This window comes from Enhydra lutris, unplaced genomic scaffold (genome assembly GCF_002288905.1).
Source record: "Enhydra lutris kenyoni isolate GAN:26980312 unplaced genomic scaffold, ASM228890v2 scaffoldscaffold9, whole genome shotgun sequence".
NCBI lineage: Eukaryota > Metazoa > Chordata > Mammalia > Carnivora > Mustelidae > Enhydra > Enhydra lutris.
In genome coordinates, this window is record NW_019154093.1 from 45,145,618 (window position 1) to 45,159,712 (window position 14,095).

The following is a 14,095-nucleotide window of genomic DNA, read 5'->3' on the forward strand; positions in this document are numbered from 1 at the left end:
ACATTACCAGGAGCGATAGTTACTTAAAAAAATACACTAATTTTCCAGTCACTTTGAAAATAGCAAGTGAATAACATTACCAGGAGCTATCTGTATTTTGCATCCAGATTCTTGTTGTATGCGTGAAATCTGTTCACCACCTCTGCCAATTACTAGTAAAGAAAAAAGAAAAAAAATTATTTGCTAAGACTGTAAAGTATGTTTTGACTGTTTTCAAAGCTTTAAAAATTAGGTTACTTACTAAATCCAACCATTCCATCTGGAACTTTGTATTCTTCTGTCATTACAGACCTGCTAACAAAAAACAAAAACATTTTCCTTCAAAGAAAGAGAACTGATTACATTCAAAAGGTAATCCAATAAAAATGGAAGTCTAGGGGGCGCCTGGGTGGCTCAGTGGGTTAAAGCCTCTGCCTTTGGCTCAGGTCATGATCCCAGGGGTCCTGGGATTGAGCCCCGCATTGGGCTCTCTGCCCCCCCCGCCGCCTGCTTGTGATCTCTGTCAAATAAATAAATAAAATCTTCAAAAAAAAAAAAAAAAAAGGAAGTCTAATGGCTTAAACTAGGATTTCAGGCACATATTCATAGTCAAAAAGCAGCTTGAGTAGTTCAAGTCAAAATCTTAATGGGACACACACCAATTGAGGAGGGTATGGTAGATAAACAGCCTGAAAGCATTAACTGCAAAGGAGCTGGGGTGGAGGTTCTTAACAATTATTTTCATTTGCTTTAGTTCTTCAAACATGTGGCTAATTCTACCTTCCTTCCAAATTACAAATATATCTCACTCAAAAGGAAAAATGATTATTCTGTTCTCAACTAAAATGGACAGAAATGAATAAAAAAAGAATATACAGGCACATATTCACTATATACTAATTTGTGTTTTTACAGACATTTCAACTAAAACTTGCAAAGTACTCTTCGAAAAGCCTTTCACTATACCTTTGCTGCTGATGCATCGGTGGTAACTGTGTTCCAAAAGCTACCAAAAAATCAAATAAAATGAAAACTTTAAATTTAAGTTCACACATATTTAACAATACAATTACATCAAGCAATACTATAATCTTTCCCATACACACAGAAAACACCACCTTTGAGAGTAAACTTTTAGGCAGAATACTTAAATCAACATTGACAGTGGGCAAAAAGTCAGTGAAACAGCAGGTATCATTAGCAATGACATAGAAAGAAACTGTTCTTTCTCAAGGGGCACAAGCTTAGGTTAAAAAATGGTGCTATAAAATTGAATATGAAAATAATTTAGCCATCAAATCGTATGAATATATGTCTAGCCATAATTCAAGTGAGAGATTATGAAGACAAGAAGTATTATTTACAAAGACATTCATTCTAAAGTATTCTGGCCATCAACTAACTCCAAAGACACCCAACAAAAACTAGGAATAAAACTCTGATATTAAAATTCAGTTACTTTAGCTTTTAACCCAATTTAAAATACTTACAGTCATTTTGAGGAGCAACTTTCTTAGCATCTGGTTGATCTGCAAAATTAAGAGCCTTTTAACTTATTGCCAGTAAGTACAAATACAAGACTTAGCTAACCCGTGCCGCCCAAGCAAGAATATCAATGTAAACACTTATTGAAACAGCTGTAGGTAATTGTTGATCATTTGAACCAAAAGTGACAAAACTTATCCCAAACTCTTAGTAATCAAAAGAAACATTACATTTCTTTCATTCTTTTCATGTTTAAAAGATGCACAGACATTTAAAAAAATTCTTTTTTATTTTATCAAATCACTGACCTTAATGTATGTTAAGCACTTTAGAATGATACAAGACAAAGTATTTAGGTCCATTACTAGCAAAATATCACATGCTAAAGGCTAATGATGCTTCCCACTGTAGGAACTGAAGACTGGAAGAAAAACAGAACCTATCAAAATGTGAAAATTTGACATATCAAAGTTGAGTGTATCTGACAGTGACCACAAGGCTATGCAAAATAATAAAAAAATCACATTACAAGGCAATCTCAATCTAAACTATTCTACTGTTCCTAACCAAACATTTCACGGCATACGCTTCAGCAGAAAAACTCAAAGCAACTACATGACTACCTTCATCTACATCCTTTACACAGATGAATACAATGCATACCTTAGAATAGACAACCTACATCTGAAAGTACTACATTTTCCTCCCCCCTTCAAACTTAAATGATTAAACATCAGAATGTTGTGCAGCAAAAATTCAGACACATAATCCAAGAATTATTTGTGTCCAGTTAAGAATCCACTGGTTTATTTCACGGTTACATACTAAACACAGGTAATAAATAAAAATTCCTGCCTTTAAAAGGAGAGGGCATTCCCTCCCAGTGTGTTGTACTGCTCGGACTTGTCCAAGAGCCATCTACACATAAAATAAAAAGAATACATTACATACAACATCTGAAGCATCATTAGCTCATTTTTTTGTATATTAAAACCTCACTATAAATGTGAAAGACACTTAAATAAAAGGAAACCAAGTACACCTGGTCAAAAGCTACAAATACATTCTACAGGCTCATTCAGAATCCTCCTTAAAAAAAAATTAAGTAAATAAAAGGGCAAAAAGAAAATGTATCAAAATTCATACATCAAATCTAAAACAAAAAATACTTGCAGACTTCTAAGTTCAGAAGCTTCAACAATTACGTTTTTTTAAAGAATGCAAAGCACTGTAAATCTGTTTTAAGCCACATTTTGAGTTAAACCTGAAACACAAAACAAGGTACTAAAACAAAAAAAAAAACATAAAAAAAGGTATAACCTGCAACACACTACAGTAGCAAGCTATAGCAACATCAACCTTTAAAGTGAAATCTGAAATAGCAAAACAATAAAAACATAGCATATAAAGATTAATTCACATATGATGAGAAAAACCAGTGAAATGTCTTCTAAACATTTTATATTTTTGTTCTTTTCAGTATATTAACAAGATGTCTGTGCAAACTGTCAATCTGGCACAATCCTAAAAGAGAAAATGTTGTTTTCTACTAAGACAAAACTGGCTGATTGACTCAAAATTTTACCTACCTTGTCTAAGGTCTTCCCCCCCCTTTTCTCCTGAGGCCAACATAAACTTTACAATTTTAAGAACATTATAAAAGCAATGTTTCAGTAAAAAAAATTTGAAAAATATTGAAAATCACCTTCAACTAACCTGTGTGTGAAACAATTAAAATAGTTATGACTATAACTTACCTCCATCTTCCAAAGGTCTTTTTTGTCCCCCATAACCATAGTCATTTGAATTCAGTGATGTACCAGCATCACCTCCAATTTTTGCTGCAATCTTAAAAAACAAAAGCACACCATCATTAAGGATAACATCATAACTACTATACACTACTTAGTGCTATATTTTCTCATACATATATATACCAAATATCTAATACATAAAAAATTAATATGAAAGAAAAACAAAAATTACAGGGCCATGTATTACTATCATTAATATCATTAATAACTTCAAGGAGTTAAAAAATTATCATCTGGAATTAAGCTTCTGATAAATTTCTGTAAGAACAAACAAAGAAGTAATCAATCAGGAATCTTCAGAATCAACTGACCACGTAAATAGCTTTGAGGAAAATGTGGTTCTAATTCTATCTTCTCCATGGCTCTTTCCCATGACACTTCAAAAATGTGCTGTAGGCACAGAGAATGTGAACACCTTATGGGATTCCAAGGCTGTGTTGTCTAATAAGGTAGATGCTAGCCATACATGGTTATTTATTGAGTATTTCTGGCTAGCCTGAATTAAATATTTAAGTACACAAATGGATACTGAAAACTTAAAGAGTGGAAAGCATCTCAGTTTTTTTTTAAATTGTACACATGTAACATTTTGGGCATGTTGCATTAAATAAAATATGTGACTTGCATTTTATTTCTATCAGACAATCCTATTCTATGGAAACATGGGGGTGGGGGAAGCCTGGGAAGCTGTATCTCTAAGAAAAGTCTCAGCTACAGAAAAATAAATCATTTCATTCCTAAAAACTTTTTTAGAGTGGGGCAAGTAACTGCTTACACTTACCTAAACATCATATTAAAAAAACAGCAGCCTCAAGTCATAAGACAGGACACAATCAGTAAAAGAAAATGTATATTTTTTCATATATTTCAATATATTCAGTATATTGAGTAAGTTCAACATACTGAATATATTGAACAAATTCAATATAGCCAATATATTTCATGTATTTCTTTAAGAGTATTTACTTCATTTTTTATGAAATGAGATATGGAACTAATGTTGCTGAGTGCCAGCAATAGGCAAAACTCCATATAATATGTTTTATACTAATTTTGTCACCGAATCATCACAACGACCCTAAGAGATGAGAATACTTAGTGAGATAGTGATCGATTTTACCGGAGGAAAAAAAAATCTCAAGAGGGAACTTAACTCAGGTTACATGGTAAGTCAATGGTGGAGATGGTCCAATTTCTATATAGCTCCACGCTAATTACTAGAAGGGGGTAAGCATCAAATGTGAGTGATACGCTCATTAGGGCCTCATTACATTATTCTGCTAATTCTGAGTATGCCTGAAATTTTCCATGATAAAAAATTGCTCAGGAAATTCAAACATCTGGTGCCTAGAATTTCCCCAAAGAATCCTGATGTGAACTAAGCCAACTGCTTCATGCTTCATTAGAATTAGAAAACTGGAAAGAATTAAGTATATTCAAAGACTTGAGTCTTAAAATCCACTTATGTATCACTTAAAATTGAATATATATTCAATTCCCAACTGTACTTCCTAGGGTTTCTAGATTTCCCTTTTCTTCCCAAAGCACACCAGGATTAAATATTAAAAATGCTTGATTTAAAAAAGGCTTTGGGGGGGGGGGGGGGACCTGGCTGTCTCAGTCAGAAGAATCTGTGACTCCTGAACTCAGGGTCCACATTGGGTGTAGAGATTACTTAAAAAAAAAAAAAAAAAAAGGCTTTGGTCAATCTAACCTTCCTTAATCATCCTTTCACTTACTCAAAAGCCTGTTCCATGTCTTTGGGCAGCTATAAAATCTTTCTTCTTTTCTGAAAGGTTTCTTCATCAAACCTGAAAACAACTGCTTTTCCACCAAGTTTTAAAAGGCTTAATTAACATTTGAATTGTTCCTTATTACTTAAATACACTGCCTGGTACTGATTTCAGAAGAACTATTTCAGGCCAGACAAGACAATAACTACTGATGATCTTAAGCCGTGAGTACCTTCTGCAGTTAGCTTTTGTAAATGCTGCGTGAGTTTGCAGAACACCACTCCTTGAACGCCAAGGAACTTCTGCACAGAGAAAGGATACTTATTTATACCTCCCTATTATTCATTATTCATTGAATAGTTCTAAAACTATCCAAATGAAAATGAAAGGTTGATACTTAGTTAACTCAAGAGAATTAGTAACACCATCTGAAACTTTCAGAAACAGTACAAAGACATTAGAAAAGAACTCTCAGTAAGAATACTAACAACCATTTTTAACACTGTCCCCTCCTACAACAGAGGAATTTATCACAATTAAGCTTTGCTATCCTGTTACCAAATGTAGAAACAAACCAACCCCCCCAAAAGCCTACTCAAGTACTAGTTTTCAACAGAAATTAACGTTAACTGAAAAACAATTCTATTTTATAAAATTTTCATTGCATTCAAACAACAATTGCAGCTTGCATCACTTTTGCAATCAAGGAAGAGATTCCAAGAATAACTGAATACTTAAAGACTAATAATTGTTTAGAAGCTAAAGAATCAAGGCTTATACTCTTGCTTTAATGCATGTTCTACCAACGATGGAGTCCCACTCTGATTCACTTCTATCTTCCTGATGTCAAGGAGAAAAAAGGTAGAGAGATACATTTTGACCTTTCAACATTTCAGAGACAAACTTGCCTTAGTGTGATCACCAAACTCCTAACCAAAGAATCCCAACCCACCCTTTGGAGTTACAGCTTGAAATACACAAATAGAGATCTCTCCAGTGTACCGGCTGGAAACCCTAAACTAGAGAAGCAATTTGGTGCCCCTGTGCTGAATTTAGCTCAAAGAGTATTTAAAAATCTGGAAATTACACATTAAAAAATAAGCCATTGGAATTCTCCGGAAAAATGAGCAATTTGGTCTAAATTACCAGATGGCAAAATGAGCTAGGCAGTAACCACTTGTCCTGCATTAACAAAGAACCGTCCAGTTAAAAAAAGCCAAGAGCATCCCCGTTAGTACACAGTTCTGAGGGCAAGAAGCTGTTCTTACACCTCTTCCTTCCAAGAACACAGCATAATACGCTGGACAAAGAAAAGAAACTTAAGGTTAGATGAAGATTTTGGAAATATAATCCAGCATGCTTTTAATATAGATAAGGAAAAAGTAGTTCAGATATTAACCTAACTTGTTTCTTCAGTCCAAGTACTCCTCCTTGTATTCCATTTATATATCAGAAAGCAGCTACAACTGACCTATAGAGGCATCTTCAAATGTAATCAGAAGGGGAAATTCAAATCAAAAGCTAAATTTAGGAATCTCAGGCTTAAGATCAATTCTGTAAAGAAACAATCAAATTATTACAGCAAGACATCTATAAAGAATCATATCATTATAACAAGAGCATTAAGGCAGCTGACCTATTGGCATAAAAAGAGAGTACAGGAAATCCACAGTTTGAGGGCAATTTCTATATTTAAAAAAGCCATCTAACATAATCAGGAAATTACAGCTTAGCCAAATAATTAAGTCCAATTTTTAATTAAAGCATGGCAACCCGAGGCCTTTCAGAAGTTGTATTCATCTGTACTCACCTCAATTTCCACCCTCTTCCCCAACCAACATTATCCTCCAGTGACTTCATTCCTGGGTTCCTGTCATTCCAAAACCCTCATACCTTTGCACATGCTGCTTCTTTTTTCCACTGATCAAACTTTCACTCATTCTTTAATGCCTTGCTTAAAATATCAGTCCTTTGGCAGTTAGGCACCCCACTCTTTGGTGTTGTGTACAGTGCCTGACTCACAGCAGGAACTCTATAAACGTTTACAAAACAAGTGGATAAATTAACGGTGCCCATTTTTGTCTACTCCTCTCTGAATGCATTAATCAGATACTACTATTCATTTGCATTTGGTTCCTTGATTGTATCATCACTTCCTAGAAGGCAGAAATACAATTCACACAGTAAAAAAATCTCTAGTATCTAAGTTTAGTGTGTAGCACAAATTAATTCAATACACTGGTCAAATAAAGTAATGCAGGTGAGTCCTTCAACCAATCTAATAATAATCCTCTAACAGTTTATGTCATTATATAAATGTTTCAGTCGCTATTACAAAAACGTTCAGATGAAAGAAAATCCAGGTGAAAAATTACACAATTAGTATTAATGGTGCCTTTGGCTATTTCTGATCATACACAACTACAGGTAAGTTTAGTTATGTTCACATTGTAAAAATAAGAGCCACTTGTTACATTATTACAGAGTTCAAGCAGTTTGACTCAAATGATGCTTTGATGCAACTGGAGAGTGAAAAAGATTAACAAAGTTAACTAACGCAAACAAAACATACCACAAAATTAGTTTCTGATTCCCGTTCGCTTAATGCTATAACCTAAAAATGTAACTAGAATAAAATTATTTTGCTTACATACAACTCCATACCAACATCACACACTTTAAGTTATAGTTATGTTAAGGGACCATCTAATAAAGTTCCAATTAAGAAGCCTTTAAATTTCCTGGAGTAATTTTTTTTTTTTCGTTTGGGAAAGAACTGCCTTCAGGGCAAATGTACGCACCTACGTAATACAAAGAGGTCTGGTCAGTTTACGACTCTTAACAGAGAGGCAGATTCAAACTGAAACTCGGATATAATGGGCCTGAAGCCATTTTGAGAAATAAGAGGAAAGGGCTGGTAGAACACACTGACACATAAATCCTGCTCTGAGGAAGGATTCTAACACGGGATACTAGTGCTCTCTTCCTTGAAGATAAGAAAGTGAATGATACAGAAGATTAATTTTGAGACAGCCCGAATGAGCTGGAAGCTGTAAAGACTGCTGTACTGACATATCCCTCCCTTATCACGGTTCCTGAGGGCAGACCCTAGTCCTCTCCCAAACTCATTACCAGAACCTTCCATACCATTGTGTAAAAACTACACGCGCTTTATCCCACGGAAAATGTTCAAACTGAAAAAAAGGAAATGCCACGCTAACTCCTCAGTGAAAGAAGCGCGACTGCCGCAGAAGCGAAAGACCTAAAGCCATCTATGCGTAACACGCGTTGGGGTTCTAAATGGCTTAGACGCCAAGATACACAAAACCGAGCTCCGGCCTCCGAACTGTATTACCAACGTGGGGAACCATAAATCTCCTCACATTTCAGGGCCCGGAAGGGCACTTCTTTCCTCTTCCTCATGCGCGAAGAAGTAGCGGCCTACTCAGCCAGCGGCCAATTACCATGAGCGTTCGGGATCCCGCCGCGAGGTCCAGACTTACCTGCCGTGCTCTCTGCAGCGCATCTTTGAAAGCATCGTTAACTCCCCCACCACCGCCGCCGCCGCCTCCACCACCAGCTGAGCCAGAAGAAGGTGGAGGCACTGTTGAGTAGTCTGCCATGCCTACGCTACAGTGGCCGCTGCCGCTTCTTCGCAGACACCTTCCCTCAGCCAACTGCTAAGAAAGAAAGAAAATGGCGGCCGTCGAGCCTCTATCACATTCTTGTGCGACCATCGTGCCGTAAAGGGGCGGAGACTGAAAGGAGAAAATATCGCGATGTTTTGAGGCAACGAACTGGTGTGGGGGTGGGGCTAAAAAAAAAAAAACAAGGAGAGGCAGAAGGATGTCGCGAGACTTGTGTTTAAGATCTCGCGAGAGTGGAGTTTATTTTGGCGCCTCCTCTGTGCGCATTCTCTTGTTGAGACTGTGTTGCTTCTACTTCCGGGGTGGTGGGTGAGACCGGCGCGGCAACCCCGGTTGGCTTGCATTTTTGAAGACCTCAAGAAAGAGTAGTTGGTTTTTATTGGTTGCAGACTCGGGGAGGGACTGTGGGTGAATTTCGCGCCTAGGGTCATTTTCTGTATCCAAGGGAAAGAGGGTAACGTCGACAGGCGTAAGGACGACGCTACAGTATCTCGAGAGCGCCGCAACCAGGAGTGTGCCTGGGAGAAGGGCGCCCGGGACGCCACGCGGAGATGTTTCTGAAAACGTCCTCCGGGCCCGGCGGGATCTCGTCCTGATTTTCAGGGTAGTAAAGTGTCCCTGTATTTTAATTATAGATTGGCAGATGTGTTTTATCGCAAGTGGGGATGAATTCAGGCTTGAGGCCTCTTAGTTCTCTAGCTGATTTCGGTATTTTTGTGTAGTGTGGATGAGGTCAAATTATGACTGCCCTTTTCCTTTTAAAAACGTGATTGTTCCTAAAATTCTGCTGTAACTACACTTAGTAACCTAGTATGTGTCCAGGGCCAGTTTTATTGAGATCATCTTAGAGTTGACAAAAACATCATTTCTTGACCAAAATTGACTTTGTGGCTTCCGGAAGTTCCTGTAGTTTCTTTAAGAACCCAAATATAACGTGATGTTCTGAATTGTCATCCCAGGCCTGGATAATTAAGTGTGTGTATTTTATGTCATCTACTTCAGTTATCAAGTAATTTCAGACCTTCCCAAGCATTTGGTGGCACATAATTTACTCCAGTACTAGTAGTGGCTTCAGACTCATTTGGATGCTTTACGAATCTTATTTAGGAGTCGATCAAAGTGATAATTTTTTTTTCTCCAAAATTCCCTTGTTTTTAGATAACAAAGACCGAGGTAAAATGAACGTTACCAATTTTGGCATTTTATGTTTTGTGAGTTAGGTCTAAGAAAGTACTTTTCCCATTGCTAGTCAGAAGAGTAATTGGAAGAAATGTGTGTTGTGATCTTCCTGATAATTTCAGTTAATGTCCTCTTGTTCAAGGGCCCAAGTAAGATAACTAGACATACATGCATGTAGCTGCAAGTGGGCGGACATTTTCCTCCAATGAAGCTTTTCCTACTGTCTTAACCATTTATAGCTCTGATTATCTTCTTCAGTGTTCGTACCTATCCCTTTAGGTTTGGAGGGGTGAGGATTTGTATTTGGAAAAGCAGCAAATGTATTGGACTACAGATTTAAGTATAACTGGGGGAAAAAAAACTAAAAGCATTTTGGGTGGTGTTACTAAACAATTTTTTCAGTTATGTTTTGAGAAAGTGTGTCTAACAAGTGACATTAATCAACTGATTTTTTTCATATTTTATGTATTAGGCATATACCCATCAGTCCTTCTGATCAACATAATGTTAACCATAGAGTGATATGATTTACCTGCAAACAAACTTTATTTCAGACAATTTTAGTTGTCTCTAAATGTGCAAAGTAAAGCCTTTCATCTGTATTTTATTTGTAGACTCTCCTGGAACCAGGGTGGGGAGTTGGAATCAGTTTAGATTAGGATTCCTTTTTTTTTTAAACTTGTTTTTTTTAAAGATCTTATTTATTTATTTGACAGAGAGAGAGAGATCACAATAGGCAGAGAGGCAGGCAGAGAGAGTAGGGGAAGCAGGCTTCCTGCTGAGCAGAGAGCCCAATGTGGGGCTTGATCCCAGGACCCTGAGATCATGACCTGAGCCGAAGGCAGAGGCTTAAACCACTGAGCCACCCAGGTGCCCCCAGATAATTATGTTTGGAAATACCACTGTGTACTGAAATATGTTTAGCACCATTCTTAGCCTCTACCCATGGATACTAGTAACATAACACCACCCCCCCACACACACCACCACACACACTCAGTTGTGGCAGTCAAAAACATCTCCAGACATTGCTGATGTCCCCTGGTAGGCAAAATCATCCTACATTGAGAACCATTGGTCAGCCTTAATTCCTGCCCCTGCCTCTCCATTGGGAAAACCTATTTACCATACTTCTGTGGTACATCCCAAATTCTATTAATTTCCATTTCCACTACTCCCAAGTTACCATCACTTAGTCCTGGACTGTAATAGTATTCTACTTGGCTTTTCTGCTTCCACCCTTAAATGTCTATAATTTGCTTTTTTAAATTGTGAAATTATAAAAATATGTAATATACATGTAAGTTATCAAAAGTAACAAGGATCCATTACCAATACTTTTGAAGTTCAAGCCTCTACCCGACTATATTACAATTGTTTCTTCATATAGCAGCTTGAATGATTTCTTTCTTTAAAACAAATCAGATCATCTCACCTTTCTCTTCCTATTACACTTTTTAAAAGATTTATTTCGGAGAGAGTCTGTATCGTGGGGGTGGGCATAAGGGCAGAGGGTGGAGGAGAGAAGACTCCCCACTGAGTAGGGAGCCTGATAGGGCTCCATCTCACAACCCTGAGATCATGACCTGAGCTGAAGCAAAGTTGAATACTTAACCGATTGAACCACTGAGGCGCCCCAAGTACTTTAAAATCCTATCTCCTGGAGTGGTTTAAGGGTTCCATATGAGCAGGCCACTATCTCTAAACACGCCTCACTTTCATTCTTCTTCACTGACCTTGCTGTCCAAGATACTTCCTGCCTTTGGGATGTTATGTTTGCCTTTTCTTCTGCCTGGCCTGGATGCTTTTATAGACTTTCTCGTGGATGGTTTGTCCTCATCATTCGAGGCTCAGTTCAGATATCACCTACTTAGGCCATCTCTGACCTCTAGCTGTGCCATTCTGCAATCACTATCCCATTACCATTTTATAGCATTTATCTGAAATTATGTTCTGTGTGTTTACTTGTTTATTGTTTCTTTTCCTTTAGAATGTAAACTGGGGAACAAGGACTGTTTACCATTGACCAGTCCCTAATGCACAGTCAACATTCTAGACATTTGTTGAAAGTGCATACTGAAAAAAATCTGCCTCTGCATTTTAGTTGTGTGTGGCCTTGGGCAAGTAACTTAGTCTCTATGTCTCAGATTTCTATTGATGATCATAACTTCCTTTACTGTCCTCAAATGAGATAATCTGTGAGTTCTTCAGAAAACAGAAAGTGCTATGCAAATGGAAACTAGTAATAAACTTGTAATTTGGCTTCTGGCATTTTATAATCAAGAAAGGATAATCCGGGCGCCTGGGTGGCTCAGAGGGTTAAGCCTCTGCCTTTAGCTCAGGTCATGATCCCAGAGTCCTGGGATTGAGTCCCACATCGGGCTCTCTGCTCAGCAGGGAGCCTGCTTCCCCTCCCCTCTCTGTCTCTCTGCCTACTTGTGATCTCTCTCTCTGTCAAATAAATAAATAAAATCTTTAAAAAAAAAAAAAAGAAAGGATAATCAGTGTACATTTTTTGGATTGCAGTTATGTTCAAATCTTAGTTTTGGTGAAACCCAGGAACCTGCAAGAGCAGCTGAATTGTGGGAAAACTAACCAGAGAATTTTGATTAGGCTATGTGAGTTCTCAATCTCAGAGCCATTTGTACTTTTCTGGTTACTTTTAAAATTGATGAGATCAGGCTTTTCTTGACTAAATTTATTCCCTTTTACAATGTAAATTTCTTAAAAGTGGATGTATCATAGCTAATAATCTAAAATTGGCTTATTATGCTTTGATATTGGCTAAATATTTGGCTGAATCATATTTTATAGTCAGACTCTTACCACAGAAATTGGTATTTCATATTTTATCCTTAGGAAGAATTAGAAGTTGGTGTTTTGAACTTCCAGAAGTACAGTAGGGAGCATTTAGATATACCAGATAACAGAGTGAGAAGATAAGCAAATGCAATTAAAGTTGAGCTATTAAATGCAGTGGCAAGTTTCTTATTTTACCTTCTGACTTACTGGTTACCAAATGACTACATGATTTTTTTCTTAGCACAGTTTTCACTTTTGGATTTGTTAAATCTGTGAAATATTAACAGATTCTTATTTTTAGCTTTTGGAGAAAAGTCCATTATGGCTTTTTAACAGGCATTTTTTTTTTTTTTAAGATTTATTTATTTTAGAGAGGGAGAGAGTCCGAACAGACTTGCTTCTGAGCACAGAGCCTAACAAGGGACTCCCATCTCACAACCCTGAGATCATGACCTAAGCTGAAACCAAGAGTGGGATGCATAACTGATTGTGCCATCCATGTGCCCCTTAACAGGCATCTTAGACTGACAGAATTGTACAGGCTTCCTGCCTCAACTTTCTGTGGATCACCTACCTCCTAACAGCTCTTAGCCAGAAGGATCTGAAAACTACATGTATGTCATTTAAACCAGGCCAATATTTCCTCAGTACATAGTTACAACAGATTCAGGTTAGATGTGAGGAGGGAAGTGGCCACTTCAAATTAAAGTAAATAGTTCAGGATGTCATTAGGGTGTTTGATCATTAGGTTGGTTTTTGGTTTAATGACTTTTATATCCCTTTTGACTGAGTTTTTAGAATTCTATTTCAGACTGAGGTGTGAATGGAAGCAAGATATAATAGCATTTTATTTTTTTTAAGATTTTATTTTTGCGAGAAAAATAAATTTATTTATTTTAAGAGAGAGCATGTGAGCACATGAGTTGGGGGGAGGGACAGAGGGAGAAGTGACTCTCCGCCTAGCAGGGAGCCTGATTTTAGGACTTGATCCTAGGACCCTGGGATCATGGTCTGAGCTGAAGGCAGACACTTAACCAACTGAGCCACCCAGGCACCCATATATTAGCATTTTAGAGAACAGAGTTGTTAATACAAATTTACTTTGGAACATTTTGGAAAACAACAGTTTGACCAGTGTCTGAAACTGGAGGTAGCCCCAGATAGTGGAAAGGACGCTGGGCTAGGTCCAAGAAGATCTGTGTTGAAGTATGACCCATGTGCCCTTTGGTAAGTCACACAACTTCCTTTTACCAGTGTACCAAAAAGAGAGGGCAATTTAATCTGTTTCTGAAAAGTAGCCAACAGTAAAGGATAATAAAAGGTCTTATGTTTTTACACTGTGACTTCTGTTTTCTCTTTCAGAAGTTAATAATACTATCATCTCATGCTCAGTTATTAGAGATTTCTTCTCTGATTTGGGTACCAAATTTGATAGTATGTCCTGATTGAAGGGCTG

At 37.3% G+C, this 14,095-nt stretch overlaps 2 protein-coding genes across 24 annotated transcripts in view; one reads left to right on the forward strand and one right to left on the reverse strand.

The window, feature by feature from the left end:
• LOC111143229 (far upstream element binding protein 1) overlaps positions 1-10,270 on the reverse strand; it is a 35,239-nt gene extending 24,969 nt beyond the window's left edge. For 7 of the 22 annotated variants that reach the window (XM_022496805.1, XM_022496811.1, XM_022496808.1 and 4 more), the window contains exons 1-7: positions 8,515-8,725; positions 3,222-3,312; positions 2,320-2,382; positions 1,470-1,508; positions 946-985; positions 242-294; positions 81-152 (exon numbers count right to left, since the gene is read on the reverse strand). In XM_022496805.1, coding sequence (XP_022352513.1) covers positions 81-152; positions 242-294; positions 946-985; positions 1,470-1,508; positions 2,320-2,382; positions 3,222-3,312; positions 8,515-8,634 — 478 coding nt within the window. In that variant the 5' untranslated portion in view covers positions 8,635-8,725. Of the gene's footprint in view, positions 1-80; positions 153-241; positions 295-945; positions 986-1,469; positions 1,509-2,319; positions 2,383-3,221; positions 3,313-8,514 lie in introns of all 22 variants that reach the window. The other 15 variants (XM_022496826.1, XM_022496823.1, XM_022496825.1 and 12 more) reach the window with 7 other exon arrangements.
• LOC111143232 (DnaJ heat shock protein family (Hsp40) member B4) overlaps positions 8,853-14,095 on the forward strand; it is a 46,270-nt gene continuing 41,027 nt past the window's right edge. The window contains exon 1 of one of the 2 annotated variants that reach the window (XM_022496831.1): positions 8,853-9,262. The gene's annotated coding sequence lies outside the window, so the exon portion shown is untranslated. The remainder of the gene's footprint in view (positions 9,263-14,095) is intronic. The other variant, XM_022496830.1, reaches the window with a different exon arrangement.